Source organism: Nicotiana tabacum, chromosome 11 (assembly GCF_000715075.1).
Source record: "Nicotiana tabacum cultivar K326 chromosome 11, ASM71507v2, whole genome shotgun sequence".
In the NCBI taxonomy this organism is placed as follows: Eukaryota; Viridiplantae; Streptophyta; class Magnoliopsida; order Solanales; family Solanaceae; genus Nicotiana; species Nicotiana tabacum.
Window position 1 is genome coordinate 168,508,054 of NC_134090.1, and position 27,397 is coordinate 168,535,450.

General features: G+C 37.8%; 1 protein-coding gene across 2 annotated transcripts; it reads right to left on the reverse strand.

Moving 5' to 3' along the window:
- Window positions 1-78: 78 nt before the first annotated feature.
- On the reverse strand, window positions 79-27,397 carry LOC107786915 (structural maintenance of chromosomes protein 6B). Of its 2 annotated transcripts, none has more exons than XM_016608428.2 (28): window positions 27,086-27,397; window positions 25,669-25,774; window positions 24,062-24,195; window positions 23,149-23,204; window positions 22,863-22,949; window positions 22,310-22,630; window positions 17,830-17,949; window positions 17,208-17,342; window positions 16,162-16,238; window positions 15,961-16,036; window positions 15,616-15,690; window positions 13,305-13,409; window positions 11,371-11,540; window positions 11,061-11,163; window positions 10,538-10,650; window positions 9,854-10,058; window positions 8,678-8,809; window positions 8,428-8,542; window positions 8,243-8,328; window positions 8,038-8,133; window positions 6,949-7,085; window positions 6,783-6,885; window positions 4,712-4,791; window positions 4,539-4,617; window positions 4,358-4,415; window positions 2,250-2,347; window positions 781-875; window positions 79-366 (listed from the first exon to the last, which is right to left on the reverse strand). In XM_016608428.2, the coding sequence occupies exons 1-28, from the start codon at window positions 27,231-27,233 to the stop codon at window positions 309-311; spliced, it is 3,168 nt and encodes a 1,055-aa protein (XP_016463914.2). In that variant the 5' UTR covers window positions 27,234-27,397; the 3' UTR covers window positions 79-308. The 2 variants fall into 2 exon arrangements, with proteins under 2 accessions (XP_016463914.2, XP_016463913.2); XM_016608427.2 differs by having other exon boundaries at window positions 11,040-11,163.

A 27,397-nucleotide genomic window follows, 5' to 3' on the forward strand; every position in this document is an offset into this window, starting at 1 on the left:
GGACAGTGTGAGCTTGGCTTTGTTCTAGGGGACTTGGAAAAACCAATGGTACCTCAATAAGAAAATTGGAAACAAGACTAAACATAGAACACATTAAATTTATAAACTCACCTTCTAGTTTTACATTTCACTAGAATTTCTAATGGTAGTAGGTTAACTTCCATAAAGTGTATTTAACTGTGAATTATTTAGGACATGTTAAGCCAAAGATTAGTAAAACAAGACCGCTTTTACTAGCGAACTCTTCTTCATGCCCACCTGAAATCCCCAAAATAATCATCTCCCACAAAAAGAAAATGCAAAACCAATCACGCACGAGGAGCCGCCATTTGCTGCTTCTTTACCCTCTCATCCTGCTTCACCATACTGAATACAAAAGAATGTTTGATGGATCAACATTGCAACCAATTCAAAGTAAAGAGATAAATAAATGCTTGCTATATTACAGTGATGCATCCACTCCAACCAGTATAGGAAAATAACAATTATCCCACTCTTTTTCAACTTTTCCTTTTTCAAAAAGACGCACTTAGTCAGACGAAAGTTTTTATGCTGACTGATGACAAAAAGGAAAATCTTTTAGATTGGGCTTGATAATAAACCAGTATTATAAAAAGAACTAACTTTACTAGACTCCGAAGGGAGAACGGAAAAATTGAAGAGACATATACTCATTATACATGTTTCAAATAAGTCAAATTAAGCAAGCAGTATACCGAAGGCAAAGCAAAGACTCAGGCTGCTGGATTAATAGACAATATTTATCCATGCTTTCATTACCTGATGTCATGAGGGGTAATAAATATCCACTGTGATCCTTGTGCCAATGCAAAATCCACGATAGCATCTAGACTGATTTTTCTGCTAACGGCATCCTGTACATTAATGGAAAGTTAAAGATTGCAACCAATAGACTGTTTCTCTACGATGTAAAGTGCAACTAAACATGTTCCCATGTAATCCACTAGAATAAGGATTTATAGATGCATAACCGATTAGTAAATTTAAACAAATAGAATGCCCGTCTTGTGCACGATTAGGAACAAATGATTGTAAACCAGTCCTCCATTACAATAGTTCACCCCCACCATGATTGCACCAAAAGATCCATCCATCCTCATATACATGAGGGTGCCATTAATTGATGAGGATATGATCTACATAAGAACACTTTAAAGTCTCACAATCCTTTAGCAGCATCTGCATTACTCCATTTGAGCCATATTCATTATTATCAGAATAATATAAATATTCATAATCATCCATCCATTGTGATCCCTGACGATATATGGAAGTTATCGTGGACAAACTGTGAATAGTTAAAAGACATCTAAGTGCTTTCATTCATTTATCTGACAGAGAAAGAGACTTCTTATTAACCTTTTTTAAATGAAGAGTCAGCAATTTCATGGTTTAGATGTCAATAAAAGTAACAAATATCCAGAACACCAATTTGTGTCCTAACTGTGACTTAGCTTTGAAGAGATATGGTTATGAATATTATGCCATTTCTACCATCTGAACATTACAGGCAACAAGTAGTCGGAGATATTCACTAGCTGACAGTAAATTCCTTCAGCTTTCAACATAGCTTATTGAGTTCCTTCTTCTGACGAAGCTCTTTATCCCTTAGGCTTCATTCACTGCCCTCCATCAAAATCGTAATTAATGTATCTATCAACAACATACACCAGATGTGTATGTACTTGTCATGCCCAACTCTATGTTTCTTTTGAGCCTGGAGCGAGGTAGGAAAATAGGTTTATTACACTGATGATGGCTTTTGTATTGAACATGGAGACTACCAACAAAGGACAGACCCGCTCTGGCATCGTGCTTGTATACTGCAATTGCCCTTGAAGGCCAGTTGCATTCTCTAAGTCATTTGGATCTCTATTTGGAGGCTTTAGAAGAAGACTAACAAAAGGTGAAGTAAATGACAACGCAAAAGATGATGGCGCGAAATTTGACAATTAGAAGCATATTTCAGATTCCGGTTAATTTGAAGTTGAAAGCACAAATGTGTAGAACAAGTTGATGTCCATTAAAACATCTGTTAGTTTCAACGAGCGAGGGGCTAAAATTGCACATTTTTCTTAATTAAACATCAAAATGTGCTCAAGTGAATAATACAGGCTAAACCGGAATAAAGCAGTAACTAAGAACCAAAACTGCAATTTCTCCAAATTAAAAAAAAAGGGGGGGTATTTCCTAATTAGTAAGAAAAGAAGCCATGTTGCAAAACTCACCATAAATACATCAAATTCATCCATTGCTCTAAACGGAGCTTCAGTCATCTCATGAAGAGCAAGTGCAAAGCACAAAGTTGAGAAAGAACGTTCTCCCCCTGATTTTACATCAGAACAAAAGCAAAATAGTTTCACATCGGATCTAAATAACCAGGATACTCAACGAAGGCATCGAGTCCATAACTCCATATCCCTACGGAAAGAACAAAAATAACAAACGCTGCAAGAGGAATGAAATTAATAGAATAAACGTATGTCTCAGTAATGTTTTAGCTATTATTTTATTTTAAAATTCCAACAGGCAGAAACTAACGACTGGCAGGGTAAACGGAGATTTAAACACGGTAACGTTTTTTTTTTGATGAAGTAAGGAAATTTCATTAAATGGCATCAAGAAGATGCATAGCAAAAATTACAACATAAAGGTATTTGTCTGCTCATATACAAAAACTTACAGGACAACTAAGGAGCAGACAAAATCCAGAAATAGTTCAACACTAGTTATAGGGGCTTGATTGAACCAACTAAATAAGTTAATTAAACAGTGGCTTTAAGAGTGTGGTTGGGAGTTGAAATCCCATCAAAACATCTACGGTTCCTTTCATTCCAAAAACTCCAAAAAATAGCACCAGGTACCATTGACCAAGTCCAAATACTCTATCTACGGTTACTAGTTCGTTACTGTAAATAGTGACACTGCTAGTAACATAGCAGGAACTGAAATTTACATTCTGACAGTAACCTTCTGGCATATCTTCTGCTATGAAACTCCTATTCATTTAGAAGGTAGAGAGAAGGCCATGCCCCTTACACCCTTGGTATTATTTGGTTAATACTAATCTCTGTCTCAGCAACAGTTTAACAGCTGATTCCTTAACACCGCTAGAATACTCTTTTTTTTTACATCAAAAACTAATTCAAATACAAATGGGCAATGGAATGTGAATCCCGCAGTTGGAGCAAATCAAGCTTCAAAATCTTTACAACATCAAAAAATGAAAATTCCAAAAAAAGGAAATAGAAAAAAGCACAATCTTTCAATCAGCAATTGGCATTTTTTCGGTAAATAAAGAATATTATTACCAAAAATAGCAGAATTACAGCTCAAACAACAAACAACCCTCACTAAGCTGGAAATTGAGCCCCATACCTAGTGCAATCGACATTTCAAAAAAGAAAATGGCAGCAACCGCAACTGCTTTTTCTTAAACTCACAGAATATAGAAAGAAAGAAAAAACTAGCAAAAAACACTAACTAATAATGTATGTGTGTATATATATATGTATATACACACACACACACATTTATTTATTTATTTATTTATTTATTTTAAAAAACAAATCGCAACAAGGCTATATATGGCACTGGTTTCTTGTTTGAATCTCCAAGTTTTTACTCTATCAACAGCGATCTCTCACCCAAAACACACTTTCTTAAAGTATCTCAGCTTGGATTTGAGAAAACAATGGAAGATTACTGGAAACGGGGCTGGCTTTTGCCGAAAGAAAGCGTCTGTTAGACTGTTCGCTAACTCCACATTGTGTTGAGATTTTTATTATTATCATTATTATTATTACTACTATTACTATTATTTTTTACAAGTCAACGTTGTGTTGATTATGACAGTATTACGTTACTAGAAGTAACGATTTACACTTAAATGATGCTTGCCGTAAATGAGCCAAGATAGAATAGTTCAAATGTGCCATCTACTTAGTTCACATAGGACATAACCAAATAATCATATGAGACCTCTCAGTATATCCTCTATGTGTGAACTATTCATAGTGTATCTGCCGCTATCTAGATAGAAAATCTTTTGAACTTCAGGGATTAAAAGCAACAAACCAGTTCCCCATCAATTTAATGATCTAAAGTTTCTTTCTCAAGGTGTTAAAAATACTTCTCTTTCCCAAACCACTACGACATGCCATCACAATGCGGACCCAACTATTTATGAATTAAGGCCCAGTTGATTAATTGTGGTGTGAGTATAAATACAAATTTGAGAAAAGGGACTTTAACAGTCAACTTTTTTGCACTAGGGCTTTTGCCCGTTGTTTCTTGCATTCACTTTCCAAGTATTTGTAAAGAATGAGAAGGAAACCTGAAAGTCCTCGTGTGTCGCGAACACTGCTGCTTGATGCATCTTGGGGCATTTTTACCTGCAGAAGATTTCAGGCAGAAACAAAAATTAAACTTTTAAGAATCAGTTTAACATAATAGTAATAATAATATTGGATGACTAGCCTAGGCAAACAGAACCATGTCATTTCAGTTCAAGTCACCTCTATCGAAAGGGTCTTCTCTTCATAACAAACTTTGATGTGCCCACTGATCCCTTTCTTACCCAAGTGGCCATTAAATCTAACGCAAAATTAGCAAACAAGAAATTTGAGATATGAAGGGACTACCAATGAAGAATCATAAATAAGATGGATAAGTAAATGACAGATCTTACTGCCATGTTAATTGGCGCTTCAAGAGAGTTGCATTTCTATGGAATTTACTCCATCGTAGCTCGAGGGCTTTATGGCATGCCTGACAGTACGTTTAGGAAGGTTTCTATTAGATAACGCTTACAAAACAGAAAGTCAAGACACAAGATGGATTATATTAGCACAAAACAAGCAGGTAAAAGAACATCAAATGAAAATGAGTATCAATATTGGACGAAGCAATAAGAAAGGTAAGTATTAAGAAGAAACGTCAGTGATTTGATATATAGCATGGTTCCCCTTATGTCATGAATACTGGCTGAATTGCTACTACTAAACTAACAATTATGACATTTATCTTAAGGAGTTATTGCCTAACCAACTCTACTGTGAGCCAGAAACTTAAGTAAAATTGGAGGTCAAGACACTTTATATTAAGATGGTGAGCTTTCTAGTCATTTCAATCAACTCATAGATAAGCTGCGAATTCAATGTAAAATTTTCATTAATCAATCTTGAACAATCACTTAGTAGGTAATCAAATAGCAAGTATCTAGAAATAGCAGCGTATAATTTATACAAGACCCCAACAATTATCTGTTTACAGCACTCAAGTATAAAAGCAGAAAACACCAAAACAAAGATAAATGCAATTCAAAATAAGAATTGAGACTCGACCTATGGAATACCACTAAACTGTATGAGGAAAAAAAACACAACCTATAAAAGGTCCTTTGGTTGGAAGAATTAGGAAAAATAAGGCATATATCAACCCCTGAACTTGGCACTGTTTATTCGGTGCAGCCCTGAATTATTTTCTGTCCTAATTACCCTCTAGACTCTATTTGATAGCTTTGACCCCCCACCCCCCCCCCCCAAAACCTCAGTCCACATGGCATTTTTTAATAATAAAATTATTTTTAACCTTTTTAAATTCATTAATTTTTTGGATCATCTTTTTTCGGGCCAAATTAGTAAGAGCTTTTTTTTGTATTTCAGTATATTTTACGTCCCAAGTATATGGGTATTTATATAAAAGTATTATGCAGTTATACTAGGAAAGAAAATAATAAAAGAATATCTTTTTTAAGTCAAAAGATCCATTAGGTTGGTGGGTGGTTAGGAATAGCCCTAACCTATACATAAATCGAACAACAAAAGTACATGGAGGAGGAGATAGACCATAGCCTCCAGAGCATGATGAAAGGTGATTCTAGTCATTCCTATGCAAAAAATGCAGAAGAAATGTAGCTAAGATATGGGAGGACTCTTCCATTACAAAATTTGAACAGCCAACTATAAAGCACAAAGCTAAACAGTTTAAGTGTATAACATACTTAAACTCCTCCATGGTTAACACAGAAGACTCTTCTTTGGCCTAACTCTGAAGTTTGGAAAGCCACCCTGTTATTGCTTCAAGTAAGCTCTAACTTGCCTAGGCAATGAAAGATCTTCAGTGAAGACAATCTCGTTCCTGACCCTTTCACCCAACTGAACATTTAGTTACAGCTAATTAGGACACAATCTTCCTACAATCAAGCTAGTAATTAAAATACTATTCTTCTCCCACAATTAAGCTGGTCAACACTCCCCTCAAGTTGGCGCAAAGATGCGCACATGCCCAACTTGCAAACCGGTGTATGAAAAGTTCGTTTGCTGAGATTTTAAGCAAATTGCCTTCTTCTGAGGATGTTACACAACTTTGGCAAAATTTATTTCCCCCCACTAACATCCCTCTGTACTCAATTAAAGATCAATAACACAAGGAAAACCTCTGAAAACTATAAGCATGACGTCTTCCATGAAAGCTTACCCTCCTTACTAGGATACAGCACCGAGATTCCGTGGGAAACAAATCCTTCATATGAGCATTGCATACTTTTCTTCGCAAAACAAAATTTAACATCTTAGTACTCTAAGATGATGACAAAGCAAAATCAGATTGGTTTTCACATACAATGCAACTAGAGATGCGTTGTTAAGCCTCTGTAACCACATGAAGTCCTTCATTATAATCTCTCCATGAGCCAAAAACAAATTTTATTTTTCCCAGATGGAGGAGACTGGATTATAGCCAAAAAGGAGGTAACTTACACCTAGTTTCTCGCGAAATGCTTTGTACATTTGCTGCTTTTTTAAAATTTTGCGTTCTTTTTTGTTGTACAACATGCGGAGATCCTCAATAGACTCTGGATGTCTGCAAAGAAGTTTCATAAATGAGATTGAATTGGTAGCCAATCAAATACAGTCAAGTCCTTACCTCCGACTCTCTTGCTGAAGTCTTTGACTTAGCCTAGTTAATTGGGCACTTAATTGCTCCGGAGTGCTTCCATCACAGCCTCCTACAGTCTCGATTTCACTTTCAGGACAAATGATTGAAGCTTTTTTGTAGCTCTCCTGCAGCCAGGGATACAGTTAAAGCAAGGTAATATAAGATGCTTTCTGTGACATGAAATGGAAACTGGAGTAGAGAGAGAGAGAGAGAGAGAGAGAGAGAGAAAGATGCGCCAATAAGGTAGACCATGGAGAGGGGGGACAAGCAGTGAGCAACTAACAAACTACTAATGTAAATGCTGAAAATATTTGTGGTCATAGTTTTCCTTATGTTAATACTTCCCTTTACCATTTTGACTAATTATACAATATACTTAATCACGGATGCTAAGACTTAAGCCTTTCATGGAATCTCATACTTTAAAATAAGTGTCTTACTCAAAAATACCTAAGTACATAGGTCTACCAGTAACTGATCCAAATCCCTAATAATCAATCTCTAAATATAGCAATGTACCAAAAGTATACTTCTGGTTAATTCCATGCCTATCTTAATTTGAATCTCTCCATTTAAGTGATTTCATGAAATTCAGAATATAAGACGAATAATTTTATTAAAAAAATCTCAAGTACTTGCAGTTCTAACTTCTAAGTGCAATGAATATGCTTCTTAAAAATAGATTTTGTTGGAAGGAATCCGACAATATTCTTTTCCTAATAGTAACTAAAAAATTTTAGTAAAAATCAAAACGTACAGGCCCAAAAACCAAATTAGAATGATATAAAGTCGAAAACATCATAAACTCACAAATGCAAATGCATTACAATAGGAAAAGGATCTAGGAAAGCCAAAAGTGTCAACCAGTATACTATAAATATCCTAATTAATTAAGAACCTTTGTGTTTAGCACTTTATCAAGCTTTTCTGGCCAATATTTAACTAGTTGAACTTCACAAGCGATAATGGAGTATTATAAATATTTTTTAATTTTGGTAAGTATTACAATAAATAATTTCTTAATCAACCCCAGTCAGTGCTCATAGGATTCATATGAATATAAGCAACTATTCATACCCTACGGTTGTGCTCAAGTTCCTGATATTCTTCTTCTGCGCCTTTGAGTTGGGAAAGAACCTTCTTACTCATTACATCTTCATAATGATTCTTCTTCTGAAATAAGAGTTTAAATTGTAATACATCCATGAATTTAATTAAACATCACAATGCGTGAAAAAATAAATATGAAGTGTCAATAAAAATAAGAAACGTAGGACTGAACCAATTCTGCGTCTTTTAGATCTTTATCAATCATCATTAACTCACGCTCTGCTTCCTCCAAGGCTCCAATTTCCACTTTTGCTGATTCTACAGTTCCAGAATGGAAGAGCTTTTACTAAATGGCATATATAGAAGGAATATACTTGGAGATATTCCAACCTGACAAAGGAAGCAAAAATGGCATACCACACAAATTTTCAAAGGATATTTTGACATCATTAGCTTTGGTGTCGGCTTCACTCAGCCTCAATTGAAGCTCTTCCAATGAATTTTCTCTTTCATGTATCTCATCACGGATTTTCTGTACATAGTTTTAAGAAAATATAAACTATAGTGGAATACCATCTAAAAGATCAAGAAAACATTGAATTTGAAACTGAAGACCCAGAAACCGAAGTGCAATTTTTAGTGGAGAAGGATGGAAAGAGGAACAGACCGACTGCTCGACGTGAAGCTCATCTACTGTTGATACAGCGGTGGAGCTAGATTCTGCAAGATATGACTTTTTAAAATCTTGCAAGCGAAACTCCTTGGACCTCAAAACGCGCTCTGCATCATGGCGCCTCTTCTGCAGGAGCAGAGAAACTGGTTAAATCAATAGTTGGGCATATCATTCGAAACTTAGAAAGCCTCACTCGCATATATCGGTCTGAATTAGTCTTACCAGAACTAGTTAAAAGAAAGTTTATTATAGCAAGTTATTCAGGAGCAATATGGATCAAAATCCAAAAGAACATGGATGACAGTCAGTAGTACTACCAAGAACACCTTTGTCTTGATGACTTGACCATATAAATGAGCCAGAAAGAATACCGCACCCTATTAGATGAGAGTATCACCAATTTCTCTGTAGCATAAGTACATATTTTCCTGTTTTTATCTTTTTAGAGGGTTTAGCATTGTTTTACTCTCGATGAGGCAGCAAACCTCTGTGAGAAGAAAAAATAACAGCAAGTCAAGGTTTCTTGTTGTACCTAAATCGGTTGTTTGATTCAGGAAAGAACCATCCATGAAAAGCATATTAAAAGCTTAGCAATGGATCCTCCTGTGTCCTGCGGTTTTCACATTCCCAAATATTCTTCAAGTGGCTGTGGGAAATATATTTCTTTATAACTAGGTAATCAAATTACATTTTTTCCCATATATATGTGGGTACACACAGATGTTTTCAAACAACCAGAGAAAGAGGAGTTGTCCGGACAATCTAAAGATATCATAAAATGAGGCAAATTTTCAATATATTCGAACAACTAATAAATTACAGAGACAAGTTAATTATACTTGGTTTACAAGATACTCTAATTTATCATGTTCTGAATGTTAGCTGATTTGTCAAGAAAATGATCAGTCACATGGAACTATTCTGGCGAGGCACAAGCTGCAAGCATTCTTTTTTGCAGAATAATCTGAAGGTGCTAGATCTCAATTTGAGGATGCCATAAATCTTCCTTGACCCACAAAAAGGAAGGAATATAGTGAAACTTGAATAACTACTGAAGAAAGGGAAAACACTTTGATTATGATAAGTAAAACCAAAGTGAAACGTGTAACAGCTTTAGAAAGGGAGTAAAAGCTATTATTCTGGTGGAACACTTAGCTAAAATATCAATACCTTAGCGCTTTGCAAATTATCTTGGAGTCCTTGAAGCTCTTCATCAATACTCCTCTTCATACCCCTGGTTTGTCGAGCTTTCATCTGTGCCTCAGATGCTTCGCTTTCCAGAGTTTTAATTAGATTGTCATATGAACCAGAAAGACGTCCACTCCTCACATTCTTCATTGGTGGAAGAATAGTTTGGACTGAACCCCGAGAAAACCTAGGAAGTTTAGAGTATGTTAATCATGCCAGTGCAAAATGTACTGTTCTATCCTAGCCAATACTAAACCAAGCAATGCGAAAAGAGTAAAGTAGATCAATTAAGGCTCACAAAATGCAAACTATAATTTTTAAACCATCTTGAATTAAAATGATGGCCACAGTTCTCCATGAAATAAACACCTCTTGCCAGACTTGCTGTCGTTGGAATGGATACTTCAAAATTTTGGACAGGTTTAGAGCATCGGGTTAGTCATCCTAAACAGCTCCACACAAAATAAACGATGGAAGTCAATTCATAGATTTAATTAATACACGAACTTGATGAATTTCGTCCGCCAAGTACTTGATGAATCTATACACGAACTATGTACAACCTAGCCAATAACTTGAAGAGGAAGTTACTCACAGGAATACAGGAAAGCAATTAAGCATGAAGATACTAAATTGAGCGGCATATGAGAGACCACATAATCTTACATTTTGTACCCATCAGAAGTGTAAACCTCCTTCAAATTTGAAATCCTTTGCTCAAAAGCAACTGCTTTTCCAGCATCATAGTCTTTAACAAGCACTTGCCTCTCAGCATTACCCTAACAAGAGAAAGGAAACATCAAGGCATAATCAGCATAACTAACCTAAACAACAGAAAAATACAGATGTAACAGTGACAAAAGATCAACACAAGAGACTGGAAAATAGTCTGAAGTTCATGGCAATAAATAAGAACCCAAATCGTGACTAAAAACTTAGAGAAACCCCAGCAGAGAGGAGAATAATGAAAAAAGGAATTGTGAACTTGACCGCCAGGGATAAGCCAAGCTATCATAATCATAATCGATATGAAAATAAAAAGAGTTTTCTGCAAATTGGCAATCATCTGTCCACACATAAATTAAATCTGAACTCGAAACCGCTTAGTATGATCAGTAAGAAGCTATAAAACTAAAGAACAGCTTAGCTTTGGTAAGAATAATTTTACCCACAGAAATGGCAACTTTACCACATCAATCAAGACATTTAGTACGGTAGGATTGTCAGAACGTAGAACCGAAATTGCAGTTGGATGATGAGTCCGGGGAAGCATGTGATCGGGAATGTTCAACCTACACCAACAAATACAAGCAAAAGCTTTATCAGAAACCAGAAAAGTATCTATCTACCCAGAAGTGACTGGTATACATTGTCATCAACGATGTGTAAGGGCATAAATCACCCCTAACAATACACACACGCGCGCGCACACAAACATACATACATACATACATACATACATACATACATACATCAAACATATAGAGCAAGATCATTACCTTGGTCTAGAGAACTCATAAATGATAATCTGTAAGTTATTATAATTCGCTTCCCTTGCACAAGCTCTTAATAAAAGGGAATCCTTATGATCTGTTACGATAAAACCGTTAAGCAGCGAGCCAATGGCACTTTCAATAGCAATACCCCATTTGTCACCATCAATCAAGGTCTGCAATAACAAGTTGATAAATGTTTAGCATGGGCTCTCAAAAGTTAAACAAGCAAGAAAGCTAAACATATTAATTGCATATGCAGTTAAAACCAATAAAGGAAATAGAAAACAAAAGACACCACAGATCCACTTATACTACATGGAAGGCAGAATAATATGGGGAAAAAATTAAAAGGGCATGGGCAAAGAACTGTGATTATGGGAGGGCGTCTCGTGTAGATCTGACACAGTTATACTACAGAATCTCAGGACAAGTGAACTAAAGAGTAGCAAGGAGGCCAAGTCGAATACCTATTCACATACATAAATGGAAAGCATATTGGGAGTGGTCCCGGTAAAAGATACAGTTAATTGAGGAGAGGGTTTCCAGTATTTCATCCAAAGGTAGGATGAGCTCCATTCTATGTTCTGTAGCATGCATTTCCCCTAGAAAATGCAGACAGGCAGCTGTTTGAAGCTTGGTTCACAGAAGCGATCACCTTACATTTTAATTTGGTTTCACTTTTCAGTAGAATGAATTGACATAAGAACAGAGGTTGAGGAGGATTTAAATGACGAGAATTGACGAAAGTATTAAACACTATACATAAATTGCACAATTTGCCAAAAAAAGGCTCCCTGGATGAGAGGATAGATCTACCTGCAATAACCAAGCACATCTCCTTTTGGGTACATGCCTCTTTCTATGCTTGCGTTCAAATACAAACTAACAATCAAGTATATGATATGCTCCCTCAAAAATCTCCCTTTTCGACTATAAAGGAGATTTGCTATCAGTTACAAATGCCTAAGAGGATAGAGGGTATACCTAGCTACAAACACCTATCCGAGTCTGGAAATCCTTCAAACAAATGAGCTTACTTTTCTTCTGAACTATATTAACAATAGGTTAGCTTTTGTTCTTTTGTGCAATCCGCTGGCTTCATTTGGATATGTTATATAACAATTTGTCTGATTCTTAGTGAAGCTACAATGACTGAGTTCTCACTTGAATTGTGGCAGGTGGAATTGTTCTTAGAATGGAGCTTTGGGACAAAACACAAAACATGAGGTTGTTGCAAGAAATATGGACAAGAGGTGAGGCAGGCAAACTGTAGATCCTAAAAGCTGAAAGAAATGCCAATTCTAGCATGACTTTTGGGTAGTAAAGTAGCATGTAAAGAATGATGCTGAGGGTTCCAAATTGAAGGACAGTAATCCTATTTTTTGCTGAAGAAGCACGTATATAAGACCATACTTGTAGGAATATTATTCAAACATTTCATTGATTGATAGATGCCATGAGAATAAGAGAGCGGCGAAAGAGTTGAGAGGAGTGCATGAGAGTTCCAATGCCATAGGCCTAAATCGTTTTAATGTACAAATTAACATTTACCCAAGGTAGACACATATAATAAACTATATTGCATTTAAGTCTAATCTTCTTTACATAACTATCTAACAGATTCACCCTCTTAGCACAATGTTTTAGTTAACTATTATACTTAACTCTAAGGTACATAACAATCTAAATGATTCACCACTTTTGTCCAATTTTTTCCACTTGGTACATTCCATCATCTTCGGATGTTGATGGCCAACTGTAAAAGTAAATAACCCTAACAAACTGAGAGAATAATGAAACATTTATAATGGAATAATGAGCGTATCTGACTGTGGAAATGACAAAAGAATCAGTCTTCAGTTGCTTGTAAGCTCGGACAAGAAAAACAGGACAAGAGATACTCCATAGATGTACCATAATTTTTATCCATCACATACCATATGAGCACCTATTGGACCAATCGGCGCCCTCTTGAACTTTCTATGATGCCTTTCAATAACCTCCAGAAGGCCCATCACTCTACCTCCTCCAAAGGCTGTAACCTGAGAAAAGGAAATTAGTACAAACAGCAAAGGTTTGCAGAGAAACAAAGACAAAATAATGATTTAGGAAATGCAAATAAGTCCTCAATTTTTGCTTCCGTATAAATTCTTATACAGATTCTTATGTTGCCAGAGGTGGACCACAAACCAGAAGAACAACAAACCTAGTGTAATCCCACAAAGTGGGGTCTAGGGAGGGTAGAGTGTACGCAGCCTTACCCTTACCATGAGAAGGTAGAGAGATTGTTTCCGATAGACCCCCGTATGAAAAGAAGCAATAAAACAGCAAGATAAGATGATAATAACCGAAGCGGAAGAATGAAAATGAAAAATATAAGACTAATACTAAAGCTATGTTATGGAAAGGAGACACACACGACTACTTACTAACCTTCTAACCTAATTCTCGACCTCCACAACCTCCTATCAAGGGTCATGTCCTCAATAAGCTAAAGTTGCGCCACATCATGCCTAATCACATTTCCCCAATACTTATTAGGCCTACCCCTACCTCTCCTCAGCCCCACCATGGCTAGCCTCTCATACCTACTCACCGGGGCATCTATGTTGAAACCAAAAGTGAATCACAATAAAATTTCATTTATTTTACTATCATCTTTACACCTTAAATTGACAACAAGGCATAACCTATGATTTAAAAAAGTCTTCAATAAAAAGACATTGTTCTCTTTTTATTGATTAGAGAAAGCTCCCTCCATTTGTACGTCGATGATTGTATTAAATTATTGAATAAAAACCAAGGAGGTGCTGACTATTTACATTGAGATTAAAAAAGTGCACGAACCCCACTCTCCCATAGATCCTAGAGAGTTAAGAGTTCCAAGAATGGAGTTGATATTTTATACATCTTTGTTTTCTTTTTCTTTTACTTTTATAGATAAGTGAACCGAATACATCTGTCATGTTGCGTGATGAAGTTAAAACACACAAGCATTTGAGTGTGTTTTGCTTCCCTTCTGTTAGCACGTAGTGTTCCTCTCCTTCCAAAAGATCCACAAAATGCATCCGAGTTCTATTTCGAATATTGCCAAATTCTTTCAGTCCTCCAACCTGACCAGCTCAAAAGCACTTCCTTCAGAGATCTTGGTATCAACCACTTGATATCAGAAAAGTTAAAGTAACATGCTCCATATTCCATAATGGTGTTGCACTTATACACTGCAAAAATAGACGGTTTGTTTTCCCATATCATCTCCAAGGACAGTCACAGTGACTTCATTTCCTTGCAATGCATGGTAATAAGGCTTCACTGAGAATCACCCACAACTTTTTACTCCCAAGATCAAGGATATGAAGTTATATTCAGCTGTTAGTTCCTTGACCTCTTCGGTTCTTCCAATTAACAGGATGTTCTGTCAATATTTCACAATCCTGATAATATCTTCTAAACTCTAGCCTCCAACCCTGTTGGGTATTATATTAAGTTAAGCTGCGTGTTAACCGCACAGTTAAAAAAATCAGAAACTTCCTCTTAAAGTGAGATTTGGAATATTAATCTTCTTGTCATGTTAATACATAAGAAAACAGGAAAAACTCCACAGATGGCTGAATAAAAAACAACAGAAACTGTAGAACAGTTCTGCTTGCTTATGTATATGGCTATCGTCATGCCAAGTTTCCATCCTCAGTCTATTAACATCAATTGAACAACACACAGACAGAGAAGATCTTTTAGTAAATGATGAAAGCATAGCTTATTGCTATAATACGATAAAGATGGCAAATGTAAACAGAAGGCAGAGAAGACACAAGAAAAATCAGAGAGAATATTGAGGTGCTCTTTGCATTCATTCAACAAAGATAAGAATAAAAAACAAAGGAGTGATTGTAAAAGATGGCGTTATACGTCACTGAGATATATATTGTCCTATGTTTAATTCTCTTAGCTATCGTATGTCTCTATATTTGAGCTCTTGACAGCCAATATACAATTCTATCTGATGATCTTTGAAACTATTGTTGAAAGTGGTAAATAAAATGGTTCATTTACCATTTAACAATAGGTCAATAGAAAATCATATGACAGTGTCAAGATACAAACCCAAGTAACTAATAAAATTTGGAAGACCACTAAGGTATCAATTGTTAGAGTTGGGGAACCTAAGAACTTTGCAAAAATGAATTTCTCCCTCCAAGCAAGCTAAGATGAATAAAGAACAACCCTTGACAGATAGAACTAAGATACCTTGTTGCTTTTATGAAGTTGAAACTCACGAATGCGAGAGCGTGTGTCACGATCCTTCTTGTCATTCTCTTCAATCTAAAAGAACCCAAAAATAATAGTATAAGACCAAGATTCCCAAAGCAAAAGATATAAATTGCACCTAAAATGAAAATTAAGAGAAAAATGGAAATAAAAACTAGGAAAATCAGCCAATTTTGGATCGTGACAGTAGAACTACAACGTCTTGTTACAAAGGATGTAAGAAAGAACACAGCATTAATCAACAAGGTTATCAAAGTCAGGAAAACTTTCCTCATACTCTGGCATGCTTGTTCAAAAGAGGAAAATCAGCTAATATCTTCATACCTCATGAACAATACTGCTTATCTGATCCTTCGCCTGATTGATTTTCTCAATTAAGGTAACTTCTTCATTTTTCAACCTGCATATTACAGCTTCAAAATTTCAGTTGGATCAAGAGTAATTTCTCAAAAAAAAGGAACTGTACTCATGAAGCAGTCAAGCAGTAACACAATCAAATATTTCTTAAACATAAAATCCTATGACCTTTGAAATACAGCATTAGCCTTATCAACCTCAGCTTGGAACTCCTCCAGTTTCACCTCCATATCATGTTCTTCGGCCTACAGTAAATTGGAACGTAGAAGCATGTAAATCATTTCCACAAGATATACATAAACCCCACATTTAGTCAGCTGAAGAATTGAATTCAATGGAACACACATTTATCCTGGATGACTATTTTTTATCTCAACACCAGAATACACAATGGAACCGAACATTACAGTAACAGCTTTTATGAGGCACAGACATTATCTGAAAAACTAAATTTTTCACCTGGCTGGAAACACGTCAGAGTATCATTTTTATATCAAAAGGCTATGCTACTAATAGAGAATGAGCAGATTTACAACAACAAACCCAGTGTAATCTCTCAAGTGGGGTCTGGGGAGGGTAACGTGTACGCAAACCTTATCCCTACCTTGTGAAGGTAGAGAGGTTGTTTCAGATAGACCATCGGCTCAAGAACGAGCAGATTTATTGAGGTCAAAATCACTTTCAACATTTCTGCCCAAATTGCAGCGCTTACACGAGAAATGTCTACAAATTATAGCTTCTGCATTAGCCCCAGACATGGAAAGCGGCCTTGTTGGGTGATCACAAAACTCTTGGCTGTAAAATAGAGGTGCATGGAGAACGACCTTTTTGGATGATCACAACTTGGCAGTAAAATAGAGGTGTTTTGCGTCATTATTACTAGCTAGCCTCAAAGTCAGCATATAGCATAAGAAAGCCTCACCCATCTGTCCCTGCCCTCTGAGATAGTACAGTGAAAATTCCATACTGTACAGTAGACTTACTATTGTTAGCTTAAATACTGGAAAGCTACAGTTAAACTAGGTACCAAATCACACCAAGAAAGGCTGAAAGGAATATCTGAAGGATCGAAATAAAAGAATAGGTCAGAAAGAGCTTGCATTCATTTCTATAAGGAGCAGACTTTCTTTCTAGGTTTGCAATACCAGGGTGTACTGAGAACTAATTAAATAGAGTATCAATTCGCAGAGGTACAGAAAATCACTGTAGTGAACCTGTGTATTTCTAATATTCTGCTCATCCACATCATGTATTTGTTGTTCAAGCATCTTGACCCGTTTTGCCATCTTTTGGATGTAATTACCTCTACGATGCCACTCCTCCTCCAGCTCAAGCTTTTCCTTTGTAGCCTAACAAACGAAATTCACATATTAAAGAAAAGTTTTGCCATCAAGATAGAAGTAGAGAAAGAGCATTTGAATATATACAGCTTTCAGTCATCTTCAGCAGGAAATACGCAGCCGAAGGAGCAACACATGGCAAGTACTTTGTACTAATAGTTCACAACCGAAGGTGATCTATACATACATACTGATTACTTAATTTCCCAACTATATATGGACAATATGTAAGGAGACAAAGGAAAGGAACAAATTTCTTTCAGTATAACAAACAGGGTCTAAAAGGATGAACATGGATAATGAGGATCATATAGCCGACTCCAACTAGCTTGGAATTGAGGCATAGTTGTTTTTGTACAAAGAACAAGAGTAGCAGAATTGGGAGTCAGCTAAAACTGAAAACTAGGATGACAACAAAACAATCATTCAATCATCATACTTATCAAATAACACTATCCAAATCAGAAAAGGAATTATATGAGAAGTGCTCACATACCGAAGAAAGACTCTGCTTCAATTCTTCTGTCATCCTCCTCACCTCAGATGTCTTTTCCATCAAATGAGCAATTTGAGCTTTCTTCTTGGTCAACTGATCGTTCAATTCCTCCATCTTCCTCTGTCATCCAAACCAAGTTTGCTTAGTGCTTTTCTAGGAATAAGACATCATATGATCAAGCAATGTGAAGTAACAAATGAACTATGCAAGAAGAGAAAGAGAAGGGTAGAAAATACAGTCACAAACAAAAGTTTCACCACAGAATACAAACGACAAATAGTGAATGTTCCCTTCTGGTCACAAGTAAAATTACCGTAACCGCCTAACCACTAAGACTTCTATGACTTTGGTACAGAAAGAGATCAATAACAGCAACAACGCCTCAATCCCAAACTAGTGGAGGTTGGTACAGAAAGGAATAGCAACAATATCTTACCTATCTTGTATTTGACTCAAGCTAGATGAATCTTTGGGGGAGAGAGAGAGAGACTGTATACCCTAATTCCTTCTAGCTATATAGATATTTAATCTTTGAAAAACAAGAGGAGAAAAGAATAAGAGAAACCACTGAATCAGACTAGAAAAAATCACATACACTGTGTGCACCATTATGACAGCATGGCCAACTCTTTATTTAGAAGGAAAATGCAATATGGAAAGAATGAAGACCCGAACTTGTTTCGTCATATACAAATATATCAGTATTGCAAATACTGGTTAGACATCAGTATTTGCATGAACGTTTATTTGAAATACTGAACTGCTAGTTTGAGGGGTGTTTCAAGTGAAATAATGATTTCCAATCATAAATCACCCTCTTATTTTCAAGTGAAGTTCATTCCCAAACAAAACTTCAACTTCCACAAACTTAATTTCAACTTCAATTTCAAAAAGCCTTTCTTTAACTTCAACAAAATATTGTCCAAACGCCTACTTCATATGCTCAGGCTTTATTGATGAAGTAGAAAGGAGAAAAGAGTTCTTAAAGCAAGTCTAGTCAGAACATTGACAAGCAAGTTGTACCGCCTGAGAGACAATATCCACATGTAGAAAAGGCAATAGCACGTCTCAGCCCAATTTGAGAGTTTCTCCACTAAGGAAGCTGTTGTACTGTTCGAATCCATCAACATTTAGGCAAAATGGGTACTGGACAAGGACATTGGCAGCTGGGGGACCCATTCCTCCTCGTGGACCACAAGCCTTTCCAAGGAGGTTGAAATGTGCAAAGGAGATAAAAGGAGATTATTGCAAGACGCATTGCTGGCTTACGACTATCGGAAACAGCCTCTATAAGCTAGGGGTAAGGTCTGTGTACACACTACCCTCCCCAGACCCCACTTGTAGGATTACACTGGGTTTGTTGTTGTTGTTTGCATTGTTGGCTTACGACTGACCAGTTACGGTGAATAGTTGAGTTGTGTGACAGACTCCTTGATGTTGCTGTCACATTAGTGGAAGAGCAGACATGTCGAGTGAAACTACTCACTTGGAATGGACGAGTCAGCCATTCTAAATCTGTTATAATAGCCGACGGAATGTTTTGTTTAACAGTATTTGGTTGTTGGTGGAGAGGAGCGAAATTGTGCCCAACCCATTGAACCACAACAATACCATGATGGAAAACAGGTTGCAGCCAAAACAGAGAGCTGGTTGCAAGAAACTATCCGGAAAACCCTGAAGAAGCCATTAGCAGTGCAGATGGCCCCACAGTCAAGGCAAGGACAAGATATTCATACTGTCAGAGGAAGCAAGTACAGTAGGGTGTTTTAAACATCGATTAAGTAGGTCCACAGGCAAGGCCAAAAGCTAGTTAAGTCCATAATAAATAAAAAATGAACCAAGCTTTCAGCAGAAAACGCCCATTCGAAGGCAGCACAAAATTTTGCCTGGATAACCATTAACTCACAACAGGAGGACCAGCCTGAGAAGTTCGGATAAACCAAAGACATAAAAGTTAAATAAAGGGCCATTGAAATTCCTACTCCCAAGAGTAAACATAACCTTTCTGCTCTATCTGCCTGACAGAAAAAAGACAAAGTTGAAGCAGCCACTGAAGCCAGTGCAGATCAAGCAGAAGAAAATGGCTGGACAATGGTTATCACGCTACTTGCCATTTTTGAAGTAGGAGAGACCAGGGGAAACAAGATCAAAGGCAGGGGATGCAACCAAAGATGATGGATCATCTTTCTTTATCTCAATATCCAACGCTAGCTCTTTAGCATACTAGTCAACACGTTACTACACACGAGGAAGGGGAAGATTAGTTACTTCAGGAATCCATAAGGAAGAAAGAAACAGAAGTCTGACAATAGCGGAAAGATCAATCGAAAAATTCAATTTTCTTTCATAATTATTCAAATTCATTGTTGAGGAGGTCGTGGGTGCGATTGGTAAGATGAGTCGGGGCAAAGCGACAGACCAGACGAGATTCCAGTAGAGTTTTGGAGATATATTATGCGGGTAGAGCAGGCTTGGAGTGGCTGACTGAGTTGTTTAATGTTATCTTCAAGACGAAGAGGATGCCTGATGAGTGGCGATGGAGTACAATGGTTCCGGTGTACAAGAACAAAGGGGATATCCAGAATTGTAACAACTATAGGGGTATCAAATTACTAAGTCATACCATGAAAGTTTGGGAAACGGTGGTGGAAAGGAGGATAAGGAGGGCGGTGTCTGTATCGGAAAACCAGTTTGGGTTCACGCCGAGTCGTTCTACTACGGAAGCTATCCACCTTATCAGGAGGTTGGTGGAACAATACAGGGATAGGAAGAGGGATTTGCATATGGTGTTTATTAACCTAGAGAAGGCGTATGACAAGGTCCCTAGGGACGTCCTTTGGAGATGTTTGGAGGCAAAAGGTGTGCCGGTGGCTTACATTACGGCGATAAAGAATATGTATGATGGAGTTATGACTCGGGTTGGGACTGTGGGGGATGACTCAGAGCCTTTTCCGGTGGTAATGGGGTTACACCAAGGATCTGCCCTAAGCCCGTTCTTATTTGCCCTGGCGATTGACGCACTGACACACCTTATCCAAGGAGAGGTGCCATGGTGTATGTTGTTCGCTGATGATATAGTTCTGATTGATGAGACGCGAAGCGGCGTTAATGGGAGACTGGAGGTATGGAGGCAGGCCCTGGAGTCTAAAGGTTTCAAGTTGAGTAGGACTAAGACAGAATATGTGGAATGTAAGTTCAGCGATGTGAAGAGGGAATCGGACGTGGAAGTCAGGCTTGACTCACAGGTCATCCGCAAGAGAGAAAGTTTTAAGTACTTAGGGGAAATTATCCAGGGAGATGGAGAGATCGACGGGGATGTTGCTCACCGTATTGGGGTAAGGTGGATGAAATGGAGGTTAGCATCTGGAGTCCTGTGTGACAAGAATGTGCCACCGAAACTCAAAGGTAAGTTCTATAGAGCGGTGGTTAGACCGGCCATGTTGTATGGGGCTGAGTGTTGGCCAGTCAAGAATTCACATATCCAAAAGATGAAAGTAGCAGAAATGAGGATGTTGAGATGGATGTGTGGCACACTAGGCTGGATAAGATTAGGAATGAAGATATTCGGGAGAAGGTGGGCGTGGCTCCGGTGGAGGACAAGATGCGGGAAGCGCGACTTAGATGGTTCAGGCACGTGCAGATGAGAAGCCTAGATGCCCTGGTTAGGAGGTGTGAGAGGTTGGCTTTGGCAGGTACGAGAAAAGGTAGAGGACGGCCTAAGAAGTATTAGGGCGAGATGATCAGACAGGACATGGCGCGGCTCCAGATTTCCGAGGACATGGCTCTTGATAGGAAGGTGTGAAGGTCGAGCATTAAGGTTGTAGGTTAAGGGGTAGTCGAGCGGTTTTCCTCTGTCCCTATTTCCCTCTTTGTTCCGGCGAGTATGGTAGTGTTTTGTCTAGCACTACTAGCGATTTATGTTATGTTTCACACTTTTGCATAATATTTGTGTTACTGCTTTTCCATTTATTTGTTGTCTCTCACGTTGCTGATATTGTTTTTCAGGTTTTCGGGTTTGTGTTGTTACAGATCTAGTGTCTATGAGCCGAGGGTCTCCCGGAAACAGCCTCTCTACCCCCTCCAGGGTAGGGGTAAGGTCCGCGTACCCTCTACCCTCCCCAGACCCCACTGGTGGGATTTTACTGGGTCGTTATTTTTGTTGTTGGTTGAGAAATGTTATCTCTCCGCTGTATATTTACTGATGTTCGTTCTCATTTGATAATATAATAAGAACAACAACACTCAACTCTTTATTATCTACTTCTTTCTTATATATATAGGATAGCACCATCTCCAGAAAGGCACTAAGGCCAGCCGCTTCTAACAAGGGCAGGATTGTCATACTAATAAACATTACAGCAAAGAAATGAAGAAGTCTCCGGTAGCATATGCAGAAGAGGAGAAAGCTTCTAGAGATGGTTATAACAAAGGCATTATGACTCTGAGCATAACTTTCTCAGGGAAAGATCAGAGCACTTACAAGATGCTGATCTATTCGAGATTGACATGTGGGAATCCGTCCTTTCAACTCCTCAATCCGTTTACTTTTATCTTGTAACTGCTTGTCTACACTGTATACCCATGCCCATGCCAATTTCTTCTTCAACAAGTCTACCTGATGAGAGATCTCCTCTATATGTTCCATGTTTCTAATCTTTACTTGCAACTCATCAAGTTCTTTCACTATAGGACTTATTGATTTCTCCAGTTCAGCAACTAGTTCATTTGCATTTTTCAATTGATCCTCAATACCAATCAGAAGATCTTCCACTTGCTGAAGTAGTGTTGCCTTGAAAAAGAACTGCAAAGTATCATGATAGTGGCAGATTAATCGCTAAATAGGATCTCCCTCCATTAAGCAGTAGTCATTGATAAACTAAAAATATGAAACAGAAAAAGACAAAGTTCAACGAACAATGCTGGCCAACCTCTAAACTCAGAATGAAATATAAACACGGCAGAAAGAAGGCTACCAAGTGGAAGATCAAATTACACAAGCATCACCTGATAATGTTAGCAATTAAGCCCCTCACCTTGAACTTGTCTTTGGCATTTCCGGAATGTAAGAATTCCCTGCTTTTATCTTGACTCATTATTACACATGGATTTTCCACATCAATCTGCATAATATAAAATGCACAATAACTGAACACCTAATTTCTATAATGGCCTAAAAAAGAAGTCAATGATTCCCTGCACTTGCTCATATTCGTGCTTATTAAGGAATAAAAACTAAAAAGTCTATCAGTTTTGGAGAAGTAAAGCTTAAGCTTCACCAATAAAATTAAGAACAAATTCTCTGTCTAGGCATGCACTCACATTGAAATGAACTATAAGTTCTTGGAGTTCCTCTCTTTTGGCAGCCACCTTTTTACCTGTTAAATGCCATTAGAAGAAGGAAAAAAGGATAAGGAAAAACAAGAAGATCCAGCATGAAATCGACAAGCTCCGCCCAATGAGCCAAGGATAATAAGCAAGGTAACATAGTTTAGTTGAGCTCTGCCTCCACAAGCATAAATTGGAAGCTTGATGAACTTTTCTTAACTTTGATTATTAAATGAATAATCAAATGTGACATGAAAAGCAATCATTTAGAATTTGTGAACTGGAAACTGAAAACATGATGCACAAATGCTGCACGGCTTGGTGTCCAACTTGGTCTTCAAATTTCAGGAGAATTTGATTAAACTTCTAAAGTTGGGAACTTAAAAGGAGGAACAGACACAGATAAAAAGAGAATTAGTATATTGTAAATTCATCAGGCCACACAACCAATATCAACACAAATTACTCCCAAATACAGTTGAGCAAAGCTAGTACGAGATTCAAACGAATTTCCATATCAATGTGCTTCAGGAAGACCCTAACAAACTGCCAAACCAAATTCAGAAAAAAGAAAAATCAAGGAACAAAACAAGGTTCAGCTGGACTTTGGACAAAGGTTTATGATTAAAAACTTGCTTTACCAAGAAATCTTTTAAAAGCAATAACCAACAACTACTTCAGTTCTGTAATGCAAAGAATTCCTCAACAGAACATCTCAGGAAACAAAAATAAGCAAGCACACAAGACAATAACATCTTAATTAACAGATATCTTCAGTAAAAAGCAAGATATAAGCTTTCTAATATCACATAACTTTAGATTGCTGCCCTTTTACATATTCTATATGTTCATAGATACTAGCATATTCTATCAACTAGAAAGAGCTATTGAAATCACAATACAAAACCTTGGTAATTCTTTAGAACGATAGAACCGGTAGACTCTGAGATCCTGCGCTCTACAATTATGAGGTCACCATAAGTTTCTGCCTTGAAAGCATCCTCTCCTCGGTTTTTTATTTCAACGTGAACAAGGGCATGGCTGTGAATAGATACAAATTAGCAGCACCTTATAAGCACATTAGTAGAAACTCAAACGTAGAATTCAACTTAGATTATCTTGCTAAAGGAAAGGTGCATAATGAGATGAATACCAGACTGAATAGTATTTCCTACTTCATTAAGAAAATAAAAGAAATTCCCAGGTATAAATCTATGATATTATGTATCCATTTGTGGAGTGTAAGTTCAACGACGTGATGGGGAAAGCGGACGTGGAAGTGAGGCTTGACTCACAAGTCATCCCCAAGAGAGAAAGTTTCAAGTACCTAGGGTCAATTATCCCGGGAGATGGGGAGATCGACGGGGATGTTACGCACCGTATTGAGGTAGGGTGGATGAAGTGGAGGTTAGCATCTGGAGTCCTGTGTGACAAGTATGTGTCACCGAAACTTAAAGTAAGTTCTATATAGCGGTGGTTAGACCGGCCATGTTGTATTGGGCGGAGTGTTGGCCAGTCAAGAATTCACATATCCAGAAATTGAAAGTAGCAGAAATGAGGATGTTGAGATGGATGTACGGGTACACTAGGCTGGATAAGATTAGGGATGAAGATATTCGGGAGAGGGTGGGCGTGGCTCCGATGGACAACAAGATGTGGAAAGTGCGGCTTAGATGGTTCAGGCACCTGCAGGTACGAGAAGAGGTAGAGGGCGGCCTAAGAAGTATTGGGGAGAGGTGATTAGACAGGACATGGTGCGGCTCCAGATTTTCGAGGACATGGCTCTTGGCAGGAAGGTGTGGAAGTAGAACATTAGGGTTACATGTTAAGGGGGAGTCGAGCGGTTTTCCTCTTTGTCCCAGTTTTCCTCTTTGTACTGGCTAGTATGATAATGTTTTGTCTAGCACTGCTAGCGGTTTATGTTGTGTTTCATATTTTGCATAATATCGGTGTCACTGCTTTTCCATTTATTTGTTGTCTCTCACGTTGCTGATATTATTTTTCTGGTTTCTGTTGTTGTCACGGATCTATTGTCTCTGAGCTGAGGGTCTCGCGGAAACAGCCTCTCTACCCTTCTGGGGTATGGGTGAGGTATGCGTACACTCTACCCTCCCCAGACCCCACTGGTGGTATTTTACTGGGTTGTTGTTGTTGTATGAATCCATTTGTTTGTTTCCATTTTTTTTACATATAGAAAGAAAACAAAACTATTTTAGTGGCTATACTCATTCAATGTTTTCTTTTTTTGATACATTAAGAAGAGAATCATTCGACTTTCAAGCCTCCATAACATGGGTATATACTGAAGATATTAATCTATATTTAACTTTCTGGTTTATCCATGAATCACATCAGACGGGCATTTCCTCTAAAGCTTATCTTCATCAGATCTAAGTTCTAACAGTAATTTAAAACCAGAAGATAATCTCAAAGCTTGTAACACAATCCACAAATAGAGGACAGTAAATGCTTCTTCGCAAAACAGAACGAGGTAAGAATCAAACAATAACAAACCTGCAGCCTGTCTTTATAAAATCCTTTAGTGTATTGGCCCTTTGTGTGCCTCTAGCGCGGCTCCCAAATGCCACACATAATGCTGTGAGTATAGCACTTTTCCCACCTACGCCAATCAAAAACCAGTACAAAAACTAAAAATAGATCCTCTCAAGCCACATCATGGAAATGATAAGAAAGCAAACACCAACTTAGTCAATGATTCACACATAGTAAACTTTTCTTTAACCAAAATAATTAAGTTATTTGGTCTCAAGTTATTGTTTTATGATGGCGATGTACGCGCCAGCTTGCGTACACCTTGAAAAATTCCACCGGATATACGCTACCTCCCACAAGTACCGCAAGTACCAGGTAACTCTACTTAAGCAGATGAGGAGAAATCACCTAGTGTTTTTGCCTAGATTTGATTTTGAAACTTTGACCTCATGGTTCTCCTCCCACTTCATCAACCTCTAGGCCACACTCTTGAGGGCCGGTCTCAAGTCATATACTAAACTACTAAAGGCTGACAACAGGATTCCCTCTGCTGTGCACCTCAAACTGCCACTCTAATCCCAACCTGACACCCCACTAATTAAGAGTGAACCACCTATCTGCAATTCCCTGCACCCAGGTAGAGCAGACAAGTACGAGCGCATTTTCAATTAGGACTGTGCGCATACACTAGGGGAAAATGAATTTGGGGAAGTTGTACTCCTGCTTTGCAAAGCAAACTAGATTTTAAGGCAATAGCAGATAAATTATAAACAAATCAAATTTTGACCAAGTCTGCACTCAATAGCACGGTGTACCTACTAGCCTTTTAATTCTAGAAAAAATATGTAATAGTGACTCTTTTTTTATCAATGTGGAGTTTGGGCCAGATTGCTAGCTCCTCGAATATTCTACCGGGCACCTGCAGTCTCCCACCAGCACAAATACCGAGCAACTCTGCCCACTAAGGCTTAAGCAAATGGGAAGAAATCATCTACTCCCTCTGTCCCAATTTATGGGTCATACTTGTTTTTCAGTCTGTCCAAAAAGAATATCATACTTCCTTATTTAAGAACAATTTAACTTTAAACGTGATGTACATCCACACATATATTTATGGCTTATTTTAGACTCCAAGATTCAAAAGTATTATTTTTTTCTTATTTTAGTTTTGGAATGGAAGAAGTAGTATTTTTTGCATCCGCCAGGATTTGAACCTGAGTACTTTATGGTTCTCCTCTTACTTCATTATTGACCACTAGGCCACATAAATTTTGAAAAAATAATATTTATACTAAGTCCGCGTGCATTCTCACAGAGGAATAATGGTGGGTGCAGAGGTACTCGGAACTCAGTGACTTTATGCAATTTCCATTACAGTAAAGGGGGAAAATGAGAACGTAACGGAACTTAAACGCAGTAAGAGGAAGAGAGAACTTACTTCCGTTCTGACCAGTAATGAAATTAACGGAATCACCGAAATCGATCTCGAGGTTACTATGGCACATGAAATTTTCCAGTCGGATTTTTGAAATAATACCCGCTTCTAGACGCTTCGGCCTCCCTGTCGCCGGAACCCTATCCTCCATTTTTCTTGAAAGCTACACGCGCCGATTCTACCGAAGAGAAAAGATTGATATCGCGATTGAGTTGATGGCACTGAAGTACAGTTCTACAGTCTCACTTCTTTCTCTTCACGCTTCGCATCGGGAAGGCGTAGGGAACAAATGGCGGGAAGGGCATCGTTTATAGT